General features: G+C 41.6%; 2 protein-coding genes across 8 annotated transcripts in view; both read right to left on the bottom strand.

Moving 5' to 3' along the window:
* tmem102 (transmembrane protein 102) overlaps window positions 1-6,352 on the bottom strand; it is a 23,130-nt gene extending 16,778 nt beyond the window's left edge. The window contains exons 1-2 of one of the 7 annotated variants that reach the window (XM_078275720.1): window positions 6,006-6,352; window positions 4,184-4,395 (exon numbers count right to left, since the gene is read on the bottom strand). In XM_078275720.1, coding sequence (XP_078131846.1) covers window positions 4,184-4,385 — 202 coding nt within the window. In that variant the 5' untranslated portion in view covers window positions 4,386-4,395; window positions 6,006-6,352. The other 6 variants (XM_078275721.1, XM_078275719.1, XM_078275722.1 and 3 more) reach the window with 6 other exon arrangements.
* A 13,626-nt stretch (window positions 6,353-19,978) lies between these two features.
* Window positions 19,979-24,204, bottom strand: tmem256 (transmembrane protein 256). Its single transcript, XM_078276367.1, has 4 exons — window positions 24,063-24,204; window positions 23,276-23,313; window positions 22,909-22,989; window positions 19,979-20,645 (listed from the first exon to the last, which is right to left on the bottom strand). Exons 1-4 carry the CDS (start codon window positions 24,142-24,144, stop codon window positions 20,502-20,504), a joined length of 345 nt encoding a protein of 114 aa, XP_078132493.1. The 5' UTR covers window positions 24,145-24,204; the 3' UTR covers window positions 19,979-20,501.
* Window positions 24,205-26,842: the final 2,638 nt, after the last annotated feature.

The following is a 26,842-nucleotide window of genomic DNA, read 5'->3' as shown; positions in this document are numbered from 1 at the left end:
TGAAATCTATAGGAGCTGTCTGTCAACCAGTGGAATACTACCAGTTTGACAGGGATTGTTCAACTGTGCATAATGTGACTGTGACTAAGTACATTTACTCCAGTACTGTAGAGGTACTTGTACTTTCCTTGACTCTTTTCTTTTCATGCCACTTTCTACTTCTACTCCTCTACATTTCAGAGAGAAATATTGGACTTTTTACTCCACTGCCTTCATCTGACAGCTTTAGTTACTAGTTACTTTACAAATTAAGATTTCTGCACACAAGACACATGTAGTTTATGAAATGTTTTATGATAAATGAAACTGCCCAACAATATAACGGCCTACAAGTCCAGCTGAAATGAGGAGCCGGTTAAACACTCACAGTTGATTGACACAACTGTTTGGATCGTTTCCAGTTTCTAAAATGTGAGGATTTTTTCTGCATTGAGCACATTTACTTTTAATACTTTAAGTACAATTTCCTGATGATACTTACATACTTGTACTTTAGTAACAATTTCAATGCAGGACTTTTACTTTTTTACAGTGTGGTATTAGTACTTTTACTTAAAAAACTGCTGAGCAGAATGCAGGCCTATTGCAGACTGACAGGACAAGACGGACAGAGGACTTGCAAAGTTGAGTTGAGCGAGAAACTAAAGGCGAAATGGGGGGAAAAAAAACTTTCCGGATGCTGGCTAAACATGTTTTGTTTCCAGTGGATGACTGAGAGTGACATGAGAGAACAAGGATGACAGCAGGGAGGGGGCAGAGTGCCACCTATTGGACAAACAAACACACTTCACTTTTTGCTCACAACTGACGATAAAAAAAAAAACAACTCATTTGAGACAGCTTCATGCCTCACTTAGCAAACCCATCTCTCAGTAGTTGAGCGTGAAAGAAAGCATGCATGGATGACAGAGGGAGAGTAGAGCAACGCACAATGAAAATATGAATCATGTACTGGATGTGCTTAAATTCCAACATGTCATTTGGAATCCCTTTTGCATTTGAAAGACGCTAAATGTGCAAGTTTCAAATCATCCACACTGTCACAAATTACAAGCCTCTAATTTTGCATACTTGAAAAAACAACAACCATGTAATAATGTGTCTGCAAGGGGATTAAAATGAAGATATTGTACCTTTTTACATGTGTCATTTCAATGCAAGTCTATAGTGTTGATCGGGTTTGTCACGCATACTGTCTCACAACCTGACTCATAACATGTGCCTGCAAAAGAGAACCGTGTCCCCATCCAGTTTAAATGAAATCCTGCAGCTTTGTCCTTTTTGCCCACAATTACATTTCTACAGACAGAAAGTGAAAAATCAAAAAAAAAGACCACTTGGATGTTACAGATTGCAGTCTAGTGGAATAAGGTCTCACAAACAAACGAAAGATTTCTTCTGCTATACGTGATTAAAAACTCTTAAGCTGCATTGAGGTTTAACATCTTTATTTTAGCTCTGTCCTGTTGGTCATTTCTTATTTTTTGTCTGACCAGCCGTTGACCGTAGGCCTGGCAAACTCGATTCCTTTTAAAAGGTCCTATGACATGCTGCTCTTTGGATGCTTTTATATAGGCCTTAGTGGTCCCCTAATACTGTATCTGAAGTCTCTTTTATATAGGCCTTAGTGGTCCCCTAATACTGTATCTGAAGTCTCTTTTATATAGGCCTTAGTGGTCCCCCTAATACTGTATCTGAAGTCTCTTTTATATAGGCCTTAGTGGTCCCCTAATACTGTATCTGAAGTCTCTTTTATATAGGCCTTAGTGGTCCCCTAATACTGTATCTGAAGTCTCTTTCATATAGGCCTTAGTGGTCCCCTAATACTGTATCTGAAGTCTCTTTTATATAGACCTTAGTGGTCCCCTAATACTGTATCTGAAGTCTCTTTTATATAGGCCTTAATGGTCCCCTAATACTGTATCTGAAGTCTCTTTTATATAGGCCTTAGTGGTCCCCTATTACTGTATTTGAAGTCTCTTTTATATAGGCCTTAGTGGTCCCCTAATACTGTATCTGAAGTCTCTTTTATATATGCCTTAGTGGTCCCCTAATACTGTATCTGAAGTCTCTTTTATATAGGCCTTAGTGGTCTCCTAATACTGTATCATGATGTCTCTCTCTCATGGGTGGGCCAAATTCTATGGGCGGGCAAAGCAGAGAAAGAGGAGGTAACCTTGCTCCTTATGATCTCATAGGGAGCAAGATTCCAGATCGGCCCATCTGAGCTTTCATTTTCTCAAAGGCAGAGCAGGATACCCAGGGCTCGGTTTACACCTATCACCATTTCTAGCTACTGCGGGACCATAGGCAGGCTGGGGGAATGCATATTAATGTTAAAAAAAACTCATAAAGTGACATTTTCATGCCATGGGACCTTTAAGGATTCAGGTTATTCTGAGTCACTCAATAAACTGATCCGGGTTGTGCGAGTCACTTGAGTCACTTGAGTCAGTATTGATAGGCAAGCATGCAATGTTTCGGACTGTCTGCTCAACCTAATTGCATTTAAACATACTACATGTGTGGCGACCTCTAGCTCACCCAGTAAGAGCGTGCGCCCCATGTAGGCTGAGGCCTTTGCAGCGGCCCGGGTTCGAATCCGACCTGCTGCCCTTTGCTACTGTGTCATCGCCCATCTCTCTCCCACCTTCTATCCACTGTCACTCTGAAATAAAGGGGGGAAAAAAGCCCCCAAAAAATAATCTTAAAATAAATACATACTACACGTATACACCAAAACCTACAGCAAGCCTAGCTAGGCTACATGCAGAACATTGTATGTTATTTCAGAAGTGAAAGAATGGCTTTTGTTGTGGATTTGCTTTACCCTGAGCTCGAGGAGAGACCTCGCTCGTCTACTACAGATCCACTCATAGCCGGCTGATTTGCGCGATTGACTGACTCGTCATCGATGACTCACGCTCTGAGTCTGCGGGTCGGGAAGATCCTGTAACCTGTCTCAGACTGTCTCTCTGCTCACTCAGTTGCTTGAGTTGACTTGTGGAGTTGTGGTTGCCTACGAAATTGTAAGTTATAAAGCTTTTGGCAGCTAAGATGGCTAGGACTAGTAGTAGCTAATGTTGCAAGAGGTTTGTGTGTGGCGCTGTTCTCATTTTAGATGGAATTGTAGTAGGACTCAACTGATCCGAGTTAATGATACTAGAGACTCGAGACTCATGAGTCAATTTAAAGACTCGGGTGAAAGATCCGAGTGAATCACGACTCAAACAGGTTTAGTTGACCGGACTGTATATCAAATCCAAACTATCACTTCAAGAATGAACATCAATATCAGACCCTTTGGATTCTATCTTCCCTTTTGAATCCATTTCATTTGTTTTCAGTATACTGTAAAAGCCTCCTGATCCACAAAATACTTCTGGACACTTACTGAAGTTCCCTCTACCGCTGCAACCACATCTGAACGCAAAGAGAGAAGTTTAACTAGAACCGATAGATGATAGAGATGTACAGCACAACATGATATGGACTTGGCTATGTTATTTGTTCCCGTGTGAAATGGATTTTACTCGTCACGTCACATAACACGTACTGAGTGCAAGCACAGCTCACTGCATGTTAAGGCATGTTCAGTAGCCAATCGATGAGACTGTGGTTGCACTGGGTAGCTTCCAGGTGAGACTAGTGTGTGAGAGTGGAGCAGGGCGTTTCTGGGAATGATTACTCACTGCTTTCACCCTGGGTAAATAAAAGGGGGGGGGGGGGAATATATGTTTGAGGATTGAAGACAGTGTTTCCTCCAGAAAAGTTGTTAGACCGGTAGTGTCTTTTTTCAATGAGGGCCCAGCTCGGACCAGACGCAGACTGATGGCAGCATTAATGTAGAGCCCAATAGTTTCTGTGATAACAGAATCATGAATTTAAAAACAGCTATAAAACGGATTCCATAGGGCCCTACATTAAGTCAGTGTTAAAAGCTAACTGGAGATTTGAAAATATGACTAAGTCTAAGTTTCCAACTGAGCTGCCCCACTCGAACAGTAGTTAAAAAACGTCTTAAAAATACATTTACATTTTTTCCCCAGTAGCTGAGGCCCAGTGGGGGGCAACTTAGGCCGGCTTACAATGCACTGGGGAAAACCCTGGAAAAGAATGAAAATGTTTGGGATAAACTGTGATATAGAGCATATTATCCACTGTGTTATGTTTGCAGACATACCTAGCATGTTGAAGATAAAGTCCTTGGCGGTGTGGACCTCTAAGGCGGTCTGGTCTCCGAACTCTCCCTGTTCCAGTAATACCAGCTCAGACACCTGGGCTGACAACTGCTCCAAGGTGGCCCCCGACCGGAAGTCCACCTCTGACAGCTTCTTGGCGGGGGCTGGGGAGCGCGGCGCCACCGCACTCATCAGGGACTCCATCTCTACAACCCTGTACGATAAGGGCGAGGAAAGAGAAATCGTCGTTGGTTTGTTAGCCTAATGTATACCTTCAGGATTTTAATATCACACCAGTCCTATTTTTGTAACCAACTCAGTCCTAATGGTTCCCCTGAGAGATGGTTTATGGTTATGCTGTCACAGTGCCAATAATAATTAGGCCGATTGGTTCTGTGGGTAGCTATTTGCACCCTAGAACAAAACGCATGCCTGTTTTCATAATGTGTCTTAAAGCCTAGTGTATTTTTAGACCGATTAAGTTCTCGAACCCATGTTTTCATTGCAATATAATGCTTGCCTTGTTTTAAACAGCCTTGTGTGAATCATGAGAATTCTGGAGAAACACATCAGGGAACAACTAGCATTACATTTTAATAGCAGTAAATGTGATCATATCACCATTTAAGTCATTTAAAATGAGGCTAAGTGCGGAAAGGCCAAAAATGCATTGATAACATGACTTATAAGAGCATACTATGCCACTATTCTCTGTTACAGGGTCTAACCTGATATAAGACTATTTGTAAAAACATTTAACCGCACATATTATCATCATCATCATCATACATTACCATAAAAAGTACTGTTTAGCAGCCTCAAGTGAATTAGGTTTGTGCAATCAGTGTTTTACATGAGACCTTTGCATTAATGTAAAATAAATAAATAAAAAAAACTGCTAATGTAGGTTGTTTGACAAAACGTATGTTACTGTGTTTTTGGCATGTCTTCTATCCTGCACTGTATCCTAGCATGCGTCCATGGGGTTCCATGGGGTTGAGTTGGTTGAGTCGTGCCTTAAGCAATGGGTTAAAAATGAACGGCATATTTCGCATTCCAAGATGAGAGGATTTAAGTAATTAGCGTCAAGTGTATGGGCATTAAGTTTGTCACAGTATTTGGAGTGGTTATTTGTTTACAGGTCCAAATAATTGTCCTAAAAAGTGTGACCTAAAAGTAACAAGCCACAAACTTATAATGTAAACACAGCTCAGCCGAGTGGAATGACAACATGGCCTCTGCCCCACCGAACTAGGTCAATTAGCGAGCAAGCTCCCCTGCTCCTAGCTGCTAAGCTAATAGCCGAGCTAATTAGCCAGCCTGCCGTCTGACAGTCAACAATAGCTAATTACATCATTCGTAATATATGAATAGCTAATTAGCATGGGCTGCGTTACATATATGCATATGACTGCTTGCTGTACAACCATATTAGCTGACCATTTGACTTGCAGTGATAAGCTCGGTGTGGTAGCCTACAGTTACCTCGCCCACAGTCAGCTCATTTCTTTTAATAGCCAACTAGCAGTAGCTTCGTCAAATTAGCATGCTAGCTAACATGACAGTTGGGGACAGCGAAGCTAAGTGCAGCGGCACACTTCCCCGCATACAAACGAATACGCACAAACACACATACACACTAAAATCTATAGCTACACTAACACGCGCGCGCGCACGCACCCACATGCACTCAGCTCGGGTCTCGGTAGCTTGCGAGTAGCGGATCACAGTGCGATCATTAGCTATCCAGGCTAAAGCTGTCCAACATAGCAAACACACACCCTTTACACAGTGACAGGAGGGAGTTTCTTCGCTATCTTGTACGTTTACTGTTATTGTGATCCCTGTGCTTCAATCCGCCTTCTTCAGCTGTCATTTCCAACAGGTCCCAGGCGCCACCTTCCCCCTGGCAACACCGTCCCAGAAATCATCATGGTCCTCCTTCGCTGAGGATCCAGGGATTAGTAGTATGTGTGGCACGCACGCCCCATATTACAAAACTACAAACGGATTTGTGAGGTCAGGTTATGATTAAAATTGTGCCTCTGTGTCCTCGCAAAGAAGATGAGGCTGAGCTACGGTTTAGTAGGAGAGCAGGGCGGTTTCACGACTGCACAGACAGTGTTTTGATGCCTGAGCATGCAAGTCCAACACAGCAACAGCAGCAGCAGCAGCAGCAGCGGTAGTGTCCTTGCACCAGAGCGGCAGGGGGTTACACAAGTGGGTAACGTTTTACAGATTCTCTGCCCGGTGCCCACCCCTATCTTATGCCTGTTGATTGCTGATGGAGGTAGGTTATGTACAGTGTATTGCACTTTCCACGTTAAGAGATTCTCATATGATACTATTTTGAATTATGCAATATAGTTATGTAATTGAATGTGTTACTTTGCAAACAGGAGAAAGTGCAGACCAGTGTGAGGTTCAATACAGGTCATTTAACCATATCATTCTTACAAGATTCAGTATTTTTTTTAATATTTATGTATTTGAGTATTTTACAGTCAGGTCCATAAATATTGGGACATCGACACAATTCTAATCTTTTTGGCTCTATACACCACCACAATGGAGTTGAAATGAAACGAACAAGATGTGCTTTAACTGCAGACTTTCAGCTTTAATTTGAGGGTATTTACATCCAAATCAGGTGAACGGTGTAGGAATTACAACAGTTTGTATATGTGCCTCCCACTTTCTAAGGGACCAAAAGTAATGGGACAATTGGCTGCTCAGCTGTTCCATGGCCAGGTATGTGTTATTCCCTCATTATCCCATTTACAAGGAGCAGATAAAAGGTCCAGAGTTCATTTCAAGTGTGCTATTTGCATTTGGAATCTGTTGCTGTCAACTCTCAATATGAGATCCAAAGAGCTGTCACTATCAGTGAAGCAAGCCATCATTAGGCTGAAAAATCTAAACAAACCCATCAGAGAGATAGCAAAAACATTAGGTGTGGCCAAATCAACTGTTTGGAACATTCTTAAAAAAGAAAGAAACGCACCGGTGAGCTCAGCAACACCAAAAGACCCGGAAGACCACGGAAAACAACTGTGGTGGATGACCGAAGAATACTTTCCCTGGTGAAGAAAACACCCTTCACAACAGTTGGCCAGATCAAGAACACTCTCCAGGAGGTAGGTGTATGTGTGTCAAAGTCAACAATCAGAGAAGACTTCACCAGAGTGAATACAGAGGGTTCACTACAAGATGTAAACCATTGGTGAGCCTCAAAAAACAGGAAGGCCAGATTAGAGTTTGCCAAACAACATCTAAAAAAAGCCTTCACATTTCTGGAACAACATCCTATGGACAGATGAGACAAAGATCAACTTGTACCAGAGTGATGGGAAGAGAAGAGTATGGAGAAGGAAAGGAACTGCTCATGATCCAAAGCATACCACCTCATCAGTGAAGTATGGTGGTGGTAGTGTCATGGCGTGGGCATGTATGGCTGCCAATGGAACTGGTTCTCTTGTATTTATTGATGATGTGACTGCTGACAAAAGCAGCAGGATGAATTCTGAAGTGTTTCGGGCAATATTATCTGCTCATATTCAGCCAAATGCTTCAGAACTCATTGGACGGCGCTTCACAGTGCAGATGGACAATGGCCCGAAGCATACTGCGAAAGCAACCAAAGGGTTTTTTAAGGGAAAGAAGTGGAATGTTATGCAATGGCCAAGTCAATCACCTGACCTGAATCCGATTGAGCATGCATTTCACTTGCTGAAGACAAAACTGAAGGGAAAATGCCCCAAGAACAAGCAGGAACTGAAGACAGTTGCAGTAGAGGCCTGGCAGAGCATCACCAGGGATGAAACCCAGCGTCTGGTGATGTCTATGCGTTCCAGACTTCAGGCTGTAATTGAATGCAAAGGATTTGCAACCAAGTATTAAAAAGTGAAAGTTTGATTTATGATTGTTAATCTGTCCCATTACTTTTGGTCCCTTAAAAAGTGGGAGGCACATATACAAACTGTTGTAATTCCTACACCGTTCACCTGATTTGGATGCAAATACCCTCAAATTAAAGCTGAAAGTCTGCAGTTAAAGCACATCTTGTTCGTTTCATTTCAACTCCATTGTGGTGGTGTATAGAGCCAAAAAGATTAGAATTGTGTCGATGTCCCAATATTTATGGACGTGACTGTATGTTTTCAGTACAAAATAGTACAAATGCAAAAACAGATTTCAACCTATTTTCAAAATGCAGTATACCCAGCTCTCTGTTTCTTAACATTTGATAGCCGTAACTAATTTCCAAGGAAATTTACATTTGATCTCATACGTATATTGTCAAAGAAAATCATTTGAAAATGAATCCACCAAACTGTACAAAAAGTACTTTAATCAAGTTCATCATTTTATCCTGTCCAGCATAGAGTGCCTGCTTTTAAAGGGGTATTCCTGCATTTTATTGTTACAGGTATACATAAAGTCTTCTAAATCCTTAGTTTTTTTCAGTCCCTAGTATGATTCAAGCTCCCAAACTATTTCTGAGAGACACCTGGATGTTAATGTTTCAGACTTTTCACCAATTTTGTAAAATAGTGTATCATTTCACCTCTGTGCTTCTTGATTCTTTTTTTTCCCTTCATCATTCAAATGCTGAATGAATAGTGAAACGTTTCATTCTCCTGGGACACGCCGGGATCTCTGGCAATCGCAAATGCTGTTCAATATGCATGCATAAGCCTACTTAATTACACCCCAAGCTATTCATTTCTTGCATCACTGCTAAACGTCTTTGGATTGATAGTGTCAGAATTAACCTGACAGACCTCTCTCTCTTAACCTGTCGATGGATCATTTAATAGTTCACACACTGCAGTCTCACTCACTGTGGGAAGAGCTGTCGGTGTAGCGCCATACAGTGTCTGATTCATCAGCCTATTCTGTGGTATAAGTGGAACATCTATCAAGGTAATGCTGTACCAAACAGCACTTAATGAGCAAGTTGAGGGAGTGAAACTACCCCTCTGCCAAATGAGAGGTTAGAGACAACCCTGGCCCTCCAGCAGACAAAATAAAAAATGAGAATCTCTCTTAAACTGCTTTGAAGTCTTCCTCTTTGCCCTCTTTTTACTCACAAAGGACCGGAATGGAAAAACATAACCAGCTCGCTTTACATTCCTCCGTTTATCACCCCTGTCTAGACCATACAAATCTTCCCCATTGCAAGTGAAACCAGGCTCAAATCGCAGCCCTGTGATGGAAATGTGTCAGGTCAAGAGATGGTCATGATGTTCAAGGATTCGCCCTGTGGAGTCAGTGCTTGCTCAGAAAAATGAGTGCAGGAAAAAAGTGATCAAAGAATATAAAAGAAGAAAGTTTCTGTGGTTCTGGTGCCGGTCCGGGCCTGGCCCCAGTGGCCAGGGTCGATTTAGGACCAAATCAAGTTGTCTCAGACTGCACCTTTAACCTTTCGTGTTCGTTAATGGTAGGCCAGAAATAACACACAGGAGTCCTCTAGTTGACGTCAATCATCTTTAGTGACAATATTGCAGTTACAGCTTATGCATAAGGATCAGAATTCCTTCAAGACTAGCTCACCCTATCACCAACACAGTCTCTCCAGAGTCTGACCTCGGACCTCTCGCTGCCCTACTCTCATATCCTCTTCAGGTTCCTCCTCCACAAAACGGCTCATCCCACTGGTATCAGTTGCATCACAACAACTTCTGCTTTCTACTTTGTTGCTAGGCAACTGAACCACTTTGGACATCTTGATCCTGTGTGTCATACATCATAACTTGCTCTTGCTCCAACATGTTTTCATCAGACAAAAACTCTCCTGTGAAACAGTACATCTTACACTACACTTACTACTACAGTGTTATGACACACAGGGTCAAGAGGCCACTAACTAAGACACTTCTGAGTAAAAGACACATCTAAACGGTATAATATTCCTTCAGTACCCTATAGGTCAAATGAAAATAGGGAAAGGAGTAAGGAAGAGCAGAAAGGAAAATGGAGAAAATGGATACAAATATGTTTTGCCTTTTGCACAAATCAGAATGCAAGATATGCAACATTAAAATCCTCCTTTTAAAAAAGAGGTGTTAACACATTACAATATTTATTATTAACATGGGAAAAGGGTTGATAGAAAAATATAAATGTCCATAAAAAGAAGTTATACAACACTACAACCAATTTCATCTTAACTCATACATGGACAAACAAGGCATTTTAAAAAGAAATAGTAAATTCTTTATTACTTCATCCTAATTCAGCCAAGCATAGTATGCCTTTTTTAGTATATCTTTTAAGCAAAAAAATGCCAGAAATCACCTAGTTCCAGCTTCACAGTTTGGAGGGTTTTGATGCTTTTTCTTCTTTTATGTGATAGTAGTAGAGTGGCTTTGTGTTGTCGGTCCACCACTTTGTCCCAGACTGAAATATCATGAGTTTGAATGAATTGCCTTTGGAATTTTGTACATCTGTGGGGACATTCATCAAGTGAAGTGAAACGTGACAAAATAAAGTATACTCAAAGCAGACAATATGCATATTAAATGCAGTTTGACCAGGGGCGGACTGGGACAAAAATTCAGCCCTGGCACAGCCCACATTACCACATCCATGCAGCCCCACCCACGGACACGTGCGTTCACTAATTACATTTGTGTACAGATGGTGAAATAATATAAGCAGTACCTTATGTAACAGATTTTTAAACATTTAATGTAACTGGCAAACAATGCTTTCTAGTTTTTAAAGAGCACACGTTTATAACAAATTTACACATTCTGCCTGTTTATGCCGTTGCTGTCATTCTCTACAGTATGTTGTTCTTTGTTGTCACTGTCTGTCTGTTTGATTGTCCGTGTTTCTCTCTGTTGACAGTGTACATATTGTCTGTCTTGTTCTCCATCTTTTCATTGACTGCAGTGCTGCGACTCCAAATGTTTCTTCAAATTTGACGTAGTGTTTTTGTAGCTAGATAGCAGTTTGTCGCCACCAGCACAGAGTGTACAACCAACCTTAATATTGCCGTCTTTAGCTGACACAAACTCAAAATAGTGACTGTATTTCCAGCTAGAAAACGTGCCTCTCTCTCCTCCCTCCGTTGTTGTTCACGTTTGTGTCGCTGTGTGGTATTACACGTGAACTGTCCTCATGTTCAAAATGTGACTTTCGCATACGTGACTTCACTCCCCGAGCAGAAAGAAGAAAGCAAAAATATATATTTTTACTAAGGAATATGACAAAAATATGAACGCACAGTGACTTGGATAAGTAACTTTAATCTGATTACTGGTTTGGAAGTAGTAACGCGTTAGATTACTCCTGAAAAGTTACTGAAAAAAGTTGTCAGATTAGAGTACCGACATCACTTCTATAGACAGTCGTCCTTTACCCAGCATAACCCTAACCACTACCACCGTCTAGCATCTCCAGTCCCAGCAGGCTAATAACCATTCCCAGACATTACCTAACTCTGTGAGGCGGCTGCTGCTGATAGTGGTTACGGTGATTTGGTAACAATGGCAGCTCCCCCCTCCCCGGTATCGTCTCCATAGCTCCTCTGATGCATGGCCGTCATCACTGTGCTGCAGATTGAGCTGAAATGATTGAGTATAAAGCTGTGAAAAGGGGGCTGTTAGTGATGGCGCCTCAGTGTCCATTCAAGTCAGGGAATAATCTATCTGAGGATGTGATAGTGCTGACCATCATTTAAGTGGCTTAAAAAAAGGTCAGCGGGAGCAACCGGGATGGGGAAGCGTTTGGGACGGCCATTACAGTCATTCCGCTTCACTGTGCAAGGTGCCGCCGCCTGATTGATGCCTGAGAGAGGATTTGGCGCTGCTGTGGTGTGTATTACAGCATGCACTTTCATATGTTGCCTGTTTGTGTGTGTGTGTGTGTGTGTGTGTGTGTGTGTGTGTGTGTGTGTGTGTCTTTGGGTAGATATTTGTGTGTCCTCCTTGGTCCGAGAGGAAGGAAGCTGTAGGTAATCATGTAAGATGGCCTGGGCAGTGTTTCATTCCAGGTGTTCAGGAGAGGATTTGGAGAAGCCCGTCTTTCCACAGTGAGCCCATCCACTCCTATAAGCTCTCTCCCCCAGGATCCTGAAAGATCCGTCACACCAGTGGTGGAATGTAACGTTAAGTAAGTGACAATTTCAATGTAGGACTTTTACTTGTAACAGAGTATTTTTACACTGTGGTATTAGTACTTTAACTTAAGTAAAGAATCTAAGTACTTTTTCCACCACTGGTGATCATGTGCTGTTACTTTGAACCTGTGTAATTTGACCTCCTATGTGCAATTTCTTATATCCTCAATTTGCATTCTTTTATTTAGTGCAATTCCTTTATTCAGTCCTTCCAGAAGGATAATTATGCAGACTTTGGCTGATTATGCATTGAATTATGTGATCACATAATCGCGTTTTTCTGGAGGGACTGTTTATTACGTGTTATTTATTTTATAATAGGGCATGTGCAATACTCTACTATATCAGGGCCTGTGCACTATGCTCTCAACTAGTGGACGATCTCTATTGTATTTTTCTTGTACTAAAGTACATTGTTGTCTTGTTATATGCTGCCATGTATTGTACTGTCTGTTACATACTGAATGATTGATAATGAATGAATGGGTTTGTACAGTATGTAGCTGTTGTCAGCACGTTTGCCCAAGACAAATTTTCCTTCGGAAAAAATAAGGTTTGCCCTATCTTATCTTATTATACCTTACTCGCTCATGACTGATGATGACTCTCATGCAACCACTCTCTTCATCTTTGACCAAAACAGCTTCAGAACCAAGAAATCAATGGAACAAGGAGGCGTCCCTCCCCCTCCCCCCCAACAGAAGAAGAAGCTGATGTAATTAAATCTGTCTGCAGGGTAAGAGAAATAAAGGGTAGCAAAGCTTGTGAAGTGCAGAGGAAAGTCCCTGGAGGTATAATTAACAATATATATCGTTAGTATCTGTGCCTCTTCTTTCTCTGAAGAAAAACACCAGACAGACTTTCTGCCATCCAGCTTTATGATGTAACAGCCAAATACAGTGTATATAGAACATTTAATCAAAGGGTATCACATGTTGACTTAATATATCACAGCAAGAAAAGCTGTTTCAGTTGTTTGTTCATGCTGGCTCACTCATGTCTGCTGTGAAAAAAGGCCTGTTGGTTTATAAAGTCACATAATTAGTTCAATGGAGATCACCTGCGTAAGGTTGATTGTAGGGGGTCGGCCCTATGTTCCCACATTTGTAAGAATTTTTTTTTTTACTGAAAATTAGGCCCTATGTTCCCACATTTCTAAGATTTTTCTTAAAATTAGGCCCTATGTACAGCCCTATGTTCCCACATTTCTAGGACATTTTCAAAATGAGGTCTTGTGTTCCTACATTTCCCTTCAATGTAAGCCCTATCCTCCCACAAGATCTTTTAGGGTTAAATCTTAGAAATGTGGGAACATAAGGCTGTGGGAACATAGGGCCTGATTTTGAAAACAAACCTTAGAAATGTGAGAACATGAGGCTGTGGGAACATAGGCATGCTCCCGATTGTAGTATCCATACACCTGTATCTGGAAGGTCCAAGTTTTGCTGAGTCAGTAGCTGTGTTCGAAACCGTTCACAAAAATAGTGCACTATTTAGTGGGTTTGCCATTTGGTAGTGGTGTTCGAAATCTCTGCGGTTAATTTCATTCACTATATAGTCCACTATAATAAAAAAAAATGCACAGCTAATTTGAGTATACATACAATGTACCCTACATTTTACTCTTGTACACCACAATGCAACGCGGTCCTGTTTTCCCGGAGGAGAAGAAGAAGCAGAAGCAACCGTGAAAACTGAAAAGGAAAAAATGGATTGAGCTTTCGTTTCTAAACAGTGGAAATGTAACGTGCAACATATATACAACTTTGTATTATCCTCCTGAGTGCTCGCTTTGTTTCAGGGATGTATTAGGAGGATTTTTGTTTCGGATTGTTAACATGATGCTGACACTACACACTCACACATCTACTGACGCAACAACGTTTTCAGTGAGTGTCTGAAATCTTGCTTGGCCGTTCCCTATGTAGTTCATTATTTAATAAACACTATATAGGGAATAGTGAGTGAGTGAGTGAGTGAGTGAGTGAAGGAACGGTTTCGAACGGTTTTTGTTGTGGTCAAACCTGCACCATGAAGGCAAAGGACCACTTCCAAAAAAAACTCTGTGAAGAAGTGATTGGAAAGTACCAGTAATGGATACACAGCAGTTTCTGAGTCTTCTGAGTCACAGATCATCCTGGTGTACAGTTAAATAAAATAATTTGCGACACGACAAGTCGCCTCTTTACAGGGGGTTATGTCCTTGAGTCTGCGCTGGTTGCCTGGCGACTGCTCAGAGACCAATGGTAAAAATGTGAGTTATCTTTTTACACTTCATTTTTTGCACAGATGCAACAAATGAGCTACATTTTGTTGTTACATGAGCTTTAGAGGTTTTGGTAGGCTGATTTTGTTTCCAGTCTTTAAGCTAAGCTATAGCTAATCGGTGGCTGGCTATAGTCTAACATTGAATAGATATGAGAATGGTATCAATCTTGCCTCAGGCCTCGATCAGAGCGAGCGCATTGTGTTTTAGAGGGATGAGACGTCATGAATGTCATGAATTGGTCAGCTGTATGGGCGGGAAGGCTGCTCTCGTGTATCCTCGCCTATAGCTCCTCAGAGCTCCCTCCTCGATGCTCGCTCCTCGGGCTAGAAATAAGAGCTTTGAGACGGCCTTCACAAAGGAGGGACAGAACAACCGAGGTGTCAAGGAGCTATGAAATAGGGGCTATGAGATGCAGCCCATGAGTTAAGGGCGCTCCTCCAAAAATCAGAGGCGCATAGAGCAAAAAACACAAGGCGCTCAGCAACGCTAAGGCAGTTAGCAAAAAGCTTGACTCTCAGCACTTTCTAAAACGGTACTATGTTTGATTGAGGCCTAACTATCTGCCATTAGGTGAATGAGTGTATTTCCTAAAATGTTGAACTATTCCTTAAACAAATGAAAAGAATATGGCCAGATCCCCGGGAGGCCGCAAAAGCCACTTGTTTTTTTTGTCATTTTTAGAGGGTTCCTTTTGTCCTATATTTGAAAATATAGCTTTCAGACCTTTACTATTTTAGTTTGACAAAAGAAATCCCAGCTAAAGGTCCACCTATACATTTTTGTTCCTGGAGCTTTTAAACGTATCACAGTCTTCATCAGCGGATGGAGTCTGTTCATTTGTCACGGAGATGGATTTGTTGAAATGCGAGCTAAGTAGCTGTCATGATTTGCTCTTGCATATGAAGACAATGTTAGTCGGTTGAAAGCACAAAAGAATGTAGTAGTGAACCCTGAACTGTCATGCTAATTTACATTTAAATGAAGCTCAGCGTAAATTCTTTCAGGAAGACTTCTTTGTTTCACAGTTCTCTCTCTCCCAACCTAATCAGCTGCATTGTCATCAGCTGAATGTGGGCGTTTACTCTTTCAGTTAAACCAACCAGATTTGCCACAATCTCCATGAGCTATCATTCAAACTTCAAATCTGTTCTACTCTCTGCTGCTGCCAGTTGTCATTTCAGGCTAAATCGATGCAACCCTCCTCCAACCTATTCACCTCCAGTTCCCATCATTCCCAGCACTCAGGGTTCCTCCATCCAAAGCCCCGCTTTACATCACATCCATCCAGATCTTCAGGCTTCCTTTATCCCTTCATCACCTCCACCAGTGCCTATACTCCATATGGGGGGGATATTCCTATATATGCATGGCCTCTATACCCCTTATAAACTAACATTGCGATGAGTCTAATCGCCAAAGACTCTTAACAAATCAACCTATTATGCACCATGTTCATTAAACTTATTTCACTCTTAAATGAAGACCCACCTGATTGAAATGACTTTATACTGTGCTTATATGTTGCATCCCCACAATAGATCAGTCCGGCCATACACAACCACAAGTGTCTCCCTTTATCCCACTTTCTATTTCTCCCTCTCTCCTGTGCTCACACAGCAGAGCAGAACATCGTGATCCAACTAGATTTCAACACAGAGGTGCTGCTGTGCTGGCAGCGACAGGATGCACACATCTGAATGTCAGCTGTCAGGAGAGAAAAAATAGCTCTAAAATAAGACTGCGGTGTGAAGCTGGTCAACCATTTGTATCCCACATCTTGTCAGAGAATCTCATGATTTTCCCCTCAAGTATTTAACACGTAGCTGAAAATTTGATGATAGTGCTTCAAATATGCATCCGAGAGTGCAGAACACCCTGTAACTTCCAGTCAGGGGTCTCCCATAAACTTTAAAGTTGTGAGTCAGAGATACAGTGGCACTCATAAGTTTATGAACCCATGCTAAAGTTGACTAAAAAGAGGGGGGGAAATCATCTTTTGGAAATTGGAAAAATCCAACCTTTAAGGATACAAATTTTCTTTGTGAATGAATTATGTATCGTAAATAAATAAATGTTCTTCCTTAAAATACAGGGGGCATAAGTAAGTACACCCCTATGTTAAATTCCCATAGAGGCAGGCAGGTTTTTATTTTTAAAGGTCCCATGGCATGAAAATGTCACTTCATGAGGTTTTTTAACATTAATATGAGTTCCCCCAGCCTGCCTATGGTCCCCCAGTAGCTAGAAATGGTGATAGGTGTAAACCGAGCCCTGGGTATCCTGCTCTGCCTTTGAGAAAATGAAAGCTCAGATGGGCCAATCTGGAATCTTGCTCCCTATGAGATCATAAAGAGCAAGGTTACCTCCCCTTTCTCTGCTTTGCCCACCCAGAGAATTTGGCCCACCCATGAGAGAGAGAGAGAGACATCATGGCTTTCAAACGAGCAAAGTGGCAGTTGGTCAAGGCCACACCCCCACTCTCCACCTTGCCCCCCCTCTCTCCTCCTCAATAGCTACAGACACAGAAATGGCACATCCTAAGTAAAGCTCATTGTGGGACTGGCTCTGGTGGCTGTAATTCTGCACCAAGGCTGAATTTCGGGAAAGAGACTTCAGATACAGTATTAGGGGACCACTAAGGTCTATATAAAAGAGACTTCAGATACAGTATTAGGGGACCACTAAAGCCTACATAAAAGAGACTTCAGATACAGTATTAGGGGACCACTAAGGCCTATATAAAAGAGACTTCAGATACAGTATTAGTGGACCACTAAGGCCTACATAAAAGAGACTTCAGATACAGTATTAGGGGACCACTAAGGCCTATATAAAAGAGACTTCAGATACAGTATTAGGGGACCACTAAGGCCTACATAAAAGAGATTTCAGATACAGTATTAGGGGACCACTAAGGCCTACATAAAAGAGACTTCAGATACAGTATTAGGGGACCACTAAGGTCTATATAAAAGAGACTTCAGATACAGTATTAGGGGACCACTAAGGTCTATATAAAAGAGACTTCAGATACAGTATTAGATTATTATTATTAAAATAGCCCCACATCATCACATACCCTTCACCATACCTAGAGATTGGCATGGGGTACTTTCCATAAAATCATCTCTCAATGCAAATCAAACCAGCTATTAGGCTAACCGACATAAAACCATGCCAATCTCTAGGTATGGTGAAGGGTATGTGATGATGTGGGGCTATTTTAATTCCAAAGGCCAAGGGAACTTTATCAGGATGCATAGTATCCTGGATCCATGAAATAACTGGCCTTTAAAAATAAAAATCTGCCTGCCTCTATGGGAATTTAACATAGGGGTGTACTGACTTATGCCCCCTGTATTTTAAGGAAGAACATTTATTTATTTACGATACATTATTCATTCACAAAGAAAATTGGTGTCCTTAAAGATTGGATTTTTCCTCATTTTTTTAATTAAGGCATTAAGATCAATTTCCAAAAGTAATTTTTAGTCAACTTTAGCATGGGTTCATAAACTTACGAGTGCCACTGTATGTGACTGGGTGTGCTGCATGATTGCTCAGTCCTGGAATAGCGGAATGCTTCCCAATAGCTACTTAATTCTAATGAGGGTTTTATGAGTCGTGATCAAGAGCTCATTGGCAACGCGTTCAGTCAATAGCGCCTTCGCGTCTGAGCCGAGCCTTGACCTGAAGATTTATACAGCTATTTTCTAAAGGTCCCCATTCGTGGGCCTATACAGTCAGGAAGGCAAATTAGTGTCAATGGATTTCACTTTCAATTTGAATGCGGAGTGGTTGGAACATGGCACTGGCTAAGGGGAAGGCCATGTGTAATGAACTCCTTTGTGTTCTGCCACTTAGAGGATCAAATGCTTTAGGCTGTGAAGACATTCAGCACTGCTAGAGAGATGATTTTCATTTGGCTGCTATAGGTGCTAGATCCTGGGTTTATCCACCCTTTTACTGAAAACCACACACTGAGGACCCCTGTTCAACTCGCATTGGCGTTAAGTCAATTGGGATTAGTTTGCTTTTTTGGTATTGCAAAAGCTGTAAATCCACCCAGGATGCATTGATCCTGGTACCCAAATCAGCACTAGAGGTGGACTGAAGAGTACTGTGTGGGTAGTACAAACTTTCACCTGGCCATATTAGTAACTGCAATACAAGGAATTAAAAAAAAAAACTATAAAATACAGACAGGAAGCCAGTCAAAAATAGATTTAACGTATTGTTATGTGTATACGATTAGAGAGATACAACATCTGAACAGTCCAATATTATTTTTATAGGCAATGATGCCAACATATTCTCATACCTTAACAGAATAGCTGGGTTTACAATGACTCGCAAAACAACATATATGACCATTCTATTTACTGCAGCATGGTGGCTGTTTGAAACACATGACCGTAACGCAAGACCCAGGTGGCAGTTTTAATCATGAGACAGTTCTATTAACGTAACGGCCGCCATTTTAGACACATCGTTAATGTTGTGAAAAGGAACTAGTTAAGTTTAGGGAACAAAAATACTTAGGGTTAGGAAATTATCAGGGAGTGGCTTAAAATGAGTCACAAATGACTGACTCATTGACAAAAATGACTAAAAAGAGGACATAACCGCGCCACGGACATCGCTGACTAAGGTCCGTAAAATTCGGGTAATTTCAAAAAGTGACCATTGACTTTTGGTTTCACACGGGACACAATCCTTTGTCTCCTGAGCAATAGTCCTGTTTTTGTTTGAGCCAGCTACCACCCAGGAGTTCAGTGCTCTTATAGTGCTATAGTGCCGCGGAAATTACATCGGCCACGAGAGGTCGTCGCCATGCAGCAAACGTGAATATGGGTCGTTATGAGCTGCTTGCACAATCGACCTATACGGTCGCGTTTTCTGAGTGAGGGCGGTCTGAATATCCAGTGGTGCAAGAAGTAGTCAGACTCTCACAATGTATCTGTGTAAAAAAATTTGTGGGTCTAATATACATTTCATTCTGGACCTTAAAGCCTAAAAATACTCATTATGCAAAATGGCCCCTTTCAGGGTGCTACGTATATTGGTGTATGTTAGTAGTAGTAGTATAAATGGATTACAATTATCGATGAATTAAAATTCGTTAGCATTTCAATGATGTAGATAGCCCATTTTACACTGTTAAGTGGTTAAATATAAGAACGAATCATATTTTATCGTATGTTTTGAATGCTAATCTGCAAAGTACTAACTGTCAAGTGCATGTAGCGGGGTGGAAAGTAGTAGAAAAATGGAAATGCTCGGGCATATTACCTCAAAATTCTACTTACAGTAAGTACAGAATTTGAATCACATACCGTTTTTGCCAACCACTTGGAGAAGCAATAAAAATCATCTGTGTGGAAAAATGAGGCAACCCGACAATGTGTAACAAAACGTATTTATTTCATTTTTAAATCCTTCATATTTCTTTCTTCATTTTTACTCTATTTGCAATACCCATGCTGTATAAACGTACAGAAATATAGAAACTGTATTCACTGCAGTAGGGGAAATATAGTAAAAACAAAGAAACAAAGATATACCACTGTAATATTCAGTCACACACCTACATATAGCATTGGGAATTTACGTATATTAGCACATTAGTGATTTTCTTTCTTTAGTACAAGATTGACATGCCATTGAAAATGTTAGGTCAACAAATTGTTGAGGTGACAAAATGCTACACGCTGTATTCACTTTAAACTCAAGGGCACCATTTAGAAACAGACAGCAATGGCAGAAAAGTGATAATCCTATCCTGTGACCTTATCTCGTGCTGACACCCACCTCCCAGATGGGTGACATCTCACACAACTCAGCGCTCCAGTTCATCCGTTACCACTCTGACAGTTTAGTGTCACATAGTGGCCCCGTGGAGGGGATGTGAACTGTTAAAAGTTCAGAGAATCATGGCCAGCCAGCCTACGATCATAGCTACACCCCCCATGGGAGCCATCTTGCGTAGACCAGGGTCCCCGGTCAGGGCCTGGTGGTACAGAGAGCCACAGAACATCCCCATGCCCGCTATCAGGAGGGTACCAGCCTGTAGTGAGGGGACACAGAGGTAACACACAAGACAGTTTTTAAATAGTCAGGTTACCAACAAATTGCAGATGTAAAGGGTTTTTCACACGGGGAGCGATTGTCGTGCCTCGTAATTCATTATTCAATGAGATTCTTTGGACGACATACGATATTTGCTTAAAGTCTGTCACGGGACCATTTCAATTCAATTCAGGAACCTGTGATCGGTACGAGACAATACCGTATGCCAATTTAACACAGTTCCAATAATATCAACTCAAAACAGAAACTAAATATGATTTGGACGTTTTAAAACTGAGCTCTTCCAGGCATTTAAATGAAAAACAAACTATTCTTTGTAATAAAAAGATTCAATATAAAGTGGGAATCTAAAATAAAGGGGAATCTTACGGACGATATGTAGCGATATTTTCACTTTGCATCGATAATATTGGATCTTCGAATTGATATATATCGATCCAGATCGATGTATCGTTACACCCCTAGGTCTTGGTTCGCACTCCCATCCAAATATAGGAAGTGACCTAAAAAACTACTAGCCTGTAATTTCAACCTTGCACACAATTTATGGATTTATATATGATTTAAGGGATGATAACTTTGAAATCCATAACTAATTATGACCAAACATCGCCATCGTCGTCTGTGAGTGACACATCATAATCTCTCTCTCTCTCTCTCTCACTCTCACTCTCACTCTCATCCGGGCACCTTCACTCGCTGTCTTGTCATCTGCTCATGAAGTTCGCCTTATTCTTCAATGTTAGACAGACTGAAGCAGAACCAGAAAGCCCGACTCGTTATACATTTGGTGTTGCTGCATTATTTCTAAGACCAGAAGTGTCGGTGAGTTTTACGCTGACATTCTGTCCAATACACCAGCGACTGTGTGACTTTTGTTTACAATGTTAGCACCGAGTCTACCGAACAGGTGTGGTGAGTAGGTGTGAAAGCGCCCTCTGAGTGGCAGAAGCTGGATGTTTTAACCTTTCAACCATTACTTGCAGCTAGTTTTCACTCTCGTCTCAAAAGCAACAGATGAGGTGTTGAGGTGTTGCAGCGGACTCTATGTTGGTGGAAGTGTGTCCTGCGTAGTCAGCCTGTTGTAGCTGGTAGTTTATTGGTTATTGTGACAATAAATACACTGAAGACTTTAGACTCATACCAAATTGTAATAGCCTATCTGCGCAATATATCATTTTATGTTATTTCTTATCAGATCATAATTTATATTGCTTCCAATTTGCTGAGCCACAAGCACAATCTTTGCACGTACCCCCTGGCTACTGCAGAAGGATCCCAAGTTGGAAAATCACTGGAGTAACACAGCTAGGTCAAGTTTTAAAGACGACACATTCTCTGTTCTGCTCAAATGCAAAACACAGCTATGAGACAAACGACAGCCAAGCGCTCAAATGACTCACTTTTTCTTGGGGGCATTTTAGGCCTTTATTTTGATAGGACAGCTGAAGACATGAAAGGGGAGAGAGAGGGGGAATGACATGCAGCAAAGGGTTCGCAGGTTGTAGTCGAACCCGGGCCCGCTGCGTCGAGGAGTAAACCTCTATATATGGGCTCTACCAACTGAGCTATCCGGGCGCCCATTAAATCATTATTTTTACTAGTAACTTTGAACACTCCCATTTCTCGCCAAACTAAAGTAACACTACTAGACATGGGGCAGTGGGGTAATAAAGTTGGATTGTTCTGAATTGGAGAATGTAAGTTCATGATGTCCCACAGGAAACGCTGAGCCTGGAGACAAATTGATTTCTCCAAAAAGCTCCAACTAGATGGGACATCCAAGAGATCCTGATTGGATTGGCCACCACATACTGTAGCTCACACATCATCTGGCATCTGCATCTCCTTTTCAGTTTGTTTTTGATTTCCAGATCAGAGATTTGGTGGTTAATGAATCTTTAAATAGCATTTACACTGCAAATACACACACACACACACACACACACACACACAGGCCCTGATGGGATATCACAGGGAGAATGTACATGCAACACCAAAGATAATTTGTCTTGATAGCCAAGATCGAAGGCCCAAAGCGATCTCTCTCTTCCTCTCTCTCTGCCTCATCTGTGTCCCTACAATTTCACTCCTCCATTGCCAGCTGTTTGCCACATGTTTGTAATTATGGCCTAAAAGAATACTGGTTTTCTGGTAATGGCAGGATGACACTAGTTTCATTTCAAAGGACACTTGAGTGCGTCTAGCCCTGAGAGTTGGTATTAGGCTCCCGTACTCACCACAGCAGGTTTGCCAGAGTGGGCAGCACCCAGCAGGGCCAGGCTGTGGTAGAAATGGTACTTGTTGGCAGTTTCGAAAAGCTGGAGAGGCAGACACACAGAGACAGAGCGTTGAGAAAGATTCAGCCTGGAAATGCTAGATAAGGGCTACTACTGTACAGTGTAAATGGACTACAAGGGAGTATTTAAGTTACTACTAGTGTAAAAGGGGAGTGCGTTACTATCATCTACCCAAGCCTGTAACAATTATTACATAATTGTCTAATTGTCAAACTTTCAGGAGACTGCGGCAGTGATCGAGAGGAAAGGTTGAAGAAAAAATGACTTTTTAATATCAAAATTTGCTGATGCAGCACTATTTACATACCACTCTCTGGTAGTCATCCGGGTCTTTGTTTTTGAAACCTAAAACACAAAATACAGTATGTTATATGAAATGTTACTTTCACATAGCTGTGACAGACTTAATTATAACTTTAATGCCTGGCAATCAACAAACTTTTTCTTTAAAGTTCCCCGCACACTATTTTGCTATTTATTTTTTATTGGATCACAACCCTTGGGTCAGTTTAGACTTTTGTCAATGCGTGTGGACAGGCAGTGGTGAAAACAGTGCTCTTTGGGAATTCTCTCATGTTGTCACAAGCCATGGTAGTGTAAATAATACTGTCTCTAGACAGATAGCAGGGTCAGTGCAGCCCTTATATTAGCCAGCCTGATGTCTCATTGACCTATTTCAAAAGTTACCAAAATATAGCCACGTTAGCTAAATCCAGCAGACACCAGCTTGCACTTTGGCCATTGACCCACTCATTAGTAACGTTAAGCCTTCATCCACCATGACAGCTTACTGTTTTGGCAGGTCACCTTGATTACAAAATTATTTAATTTTACTAAAGTAACGTGCTGATAGGTGTGTCGTTTGGATGCCGAATTAACCACGAGCCTGCTAAACATTAGCAGCCGTTATTTGTTCTTTTATAGTTATGCAGCTGCGTCGATACTAAAAGCCAATCTTAAATTGGCGTCTTTCGGGACGGAGGCTGGAGTAGTAAGCGTTGACATGGCAGTCTTTCCTGACTTTGTTTTACTATGCAACCTAATGGAAAGACACGTGCATGAGTGTTAGGTATAAGCCAATGTAGAGTCCCTACCGTGAGCCCCGTATGCCCCTGCTGTCACGGCCGAAGCCCCTGACAGAGCTGCTAACCTTCGGACAATAACAGAAGCGGTCATGTCTTGGTCTTGAAGCTGAGTGTGTGTATCTATCCGACATGCGGAAGAGTCAGAGTGACGGTAAGGCTGCCTTCACTGTCCTTTTGTAAATTCCTACTTCCGAAATCAGGGGTTACGGATTATGTCTGTTTCGCGCATGATGTTCAACCAAAAGAACCAAAATAGTCACAGTCAGTATAATACAATGTAACAACACTGTGCCACAGAGAGGGGAAGAACAGAAATGCACATCAGCTGTGGGATTAAATATATTATTAACTCATTAATTAATGAATGCATTCCTTATTTATTTATTTAAATTAATTACGCCCTTATATCTATAAACAACAAGTAGGCTACAACGAAATACATATGCCAGAATGCCTAAGAATACAAAATGATGGGCTAGAACGACATAATGTAATTCTGCTTAATAAAAATATTACAAATGAAAAAAAGTTTCAATTGTTTTCTTTTTTACTAATATCCAAATACGATACACATTTTCTACAGGCTCAGTCTGCCACTTTAAAAAACAAAACAATTCCAGTGCTGGATCCATGGTATCAGAATTTTGGATAGTCGTCATGGAAACATTTGTTGGTCATGTGACAAGGGCTGGGAAAGTTGACATAACAGGCAGCCAAGTGACTGTACTCTGATCCAATGGAAAACACAATTGTCAGATTAACAGCACTCTAGCCCGGGGGGGGGGGTGTGGCCCTGCCCCTCCCCCTCAGGAAGGGCCGGTGTCACCACGTGCCCCCCTACTAGCCCCGCCCCTGAGTACCGCCACCTCCTGCATTGAGTAAGCACCTGCGTAACGGTGTGTCTTTTAATGTCTGTTGCTACGTTTACACGTGGCCGGCTATTTTCATAAACGGACATTTCAACCTCTCCGTTTTCAAAAATAACAACGTGCACAGCTGTCAGTTTTCAGAAAAGTGTTCGTTTACACGTACCCGTGTAGCCTATATATGCCGTCAAGAGCATGCCAAACCTGTAGGTGGCAGTGTAACAAGAAGCTCAAGCCCACATTAGCCAATCAGAATCCCGAAAACGGCAACAGCAGCAACGAATCACTTCCTCTCTCTTCTCTTCCTCACTTCCTCGGCTGCCTAAACCTCCGTTTGTCTCAGTTTACATGCAAACGTGCAAACAAAGTTTTCCCAAATCTCCACTCTGGCCGGAGTTTTTAGAAAGAATCGTTTTCAGAGGCAAATTCTCCGTTTGCGTGTAAACGAAGGGCACAAACGAAGGGAAATGTCTCCGTTTTTCAAAATAACCATGTACGTGTAAACGGAGTATCAGTCTTAAAACACAACCTTAGCAAAGCTGAATATTTCATCACTGTCGTGTTCGTGTTGGTCTTGATTTGGGTGGTCGTTTAGCCACACTTAAAAGGCTTGTAAGTCTAGTTCTTCAAGTAAATTGTAGCACACCACAGTCAACTTTAATCAAATAAAACTATAATAATAATGTCATTTCCCACAAAATAGTGGCTACTGAAAATGCTAACTGTGGAGATCCACTAGCCAGGGCTGGGGAGCAAAAAGTTGATGTCAAGTCAAGCCCTGAATGTACTGTATGTAACACATTTTAAGTGATATATTACCAAGACATGCGTATAAATTTATCCAAGACCAAATGTTGTCCTAGTTACGACATTCCACTGAGTCCTTGAAGGCAGCACAACTGAGTTCAATCCATATGCTCAATACAGCCATGTAGACTCCTGGCCATGGAAGTATAATATTGCCAGCCGCATCAGTTATCCGTTTGGAGGCTTGATCCAGAATGGCTTTTGCGGTGCTACAGTTCCAGCCCACAGGGAAATGTGTAGTAGTTTCATAACTACTAAATAGATCTGACACTGACACTTTAGCAGTCTTGTAATGGCTTTAGGCGTTGTACTTGTATACGACTGTAGGCATTTAATACTCCTGTCTGTGGCTGGTCAGTTCTGACTTTCAATGCTCTCATGTGGTAGGCCTATTGCAGAGGACACCGTGCAACCAGGATACAAGTAAAAGAGCACTTTATATATTTATATTCTATTTTTGTTGTAAATCTGCTGCTATCAGCGCTAAGTTTGGAGGACATGAAGGCTCAAACTCACTGTTATTCACTGACCTCCACTTTGCAAATGGAAAGTAAAATCAAACACATTTTTATTTTTTACCTCTGCTATGTTTAAGGCCTCACCCCTGAAATGCATTATTCATGGAAAGGCTGAATTAAACTATTGTGCTGCTTTTGTATGAATAATTAATTTTCTCCACAGAGGGGTTGCTTGGCTTTAGAAAGGGAGTTAGGCTGCCCATTTTTTTAGCATCACGGTATTCACCAAATTGCAACATAACACTGAATGATAGGCTCAGCGTTGGTGGTGCGGAGAGTGCATTAGTGTGCAGCACTTTGCAATTTGTCCATCCCTGCAATTTAGGAAGCACTGGTGAATTTCTATGCTTTAGTGAATTACTCTTGATGTGCTTTCCTGCCAGCGGAGGTGTTGGGGACGAATGCTGTTAACCCTTTGATGAAAATATACTCTTATCCCTGCAGAGAGCCCACCAAAAGGGGGTGCTGTGTTGCTTTCTCATCTGCCAAAGTTTGTGTGTGTGTGTGTGTGTGTGTGTGTGCGCGCGCGCGTGCGTGTGCGTGTGCGTGTGTGTGTGTGTCTGTGTGTAGGGGGCAAGGGGGACTGCTTCCAATTATC

Source organism: Sander vitreus, chromosome 19, assembly GCF_031162955.1.
Source record: "Sander vitreus isolate 19-12246 chromosome 19, sanVit1, whole genome shotgun sequence".
In the NCBI taxonomy this organism is placed as follows: Eukaryota; Metazoa; Chordata; class Actinopteri; order Perciformes; family Percidae; genus Sander; species Sander vitreus.
Note: the sequence above shows the minus strand (reverse complement) of the source record. Positions and strands in the feature narration are given on the sequence as shown.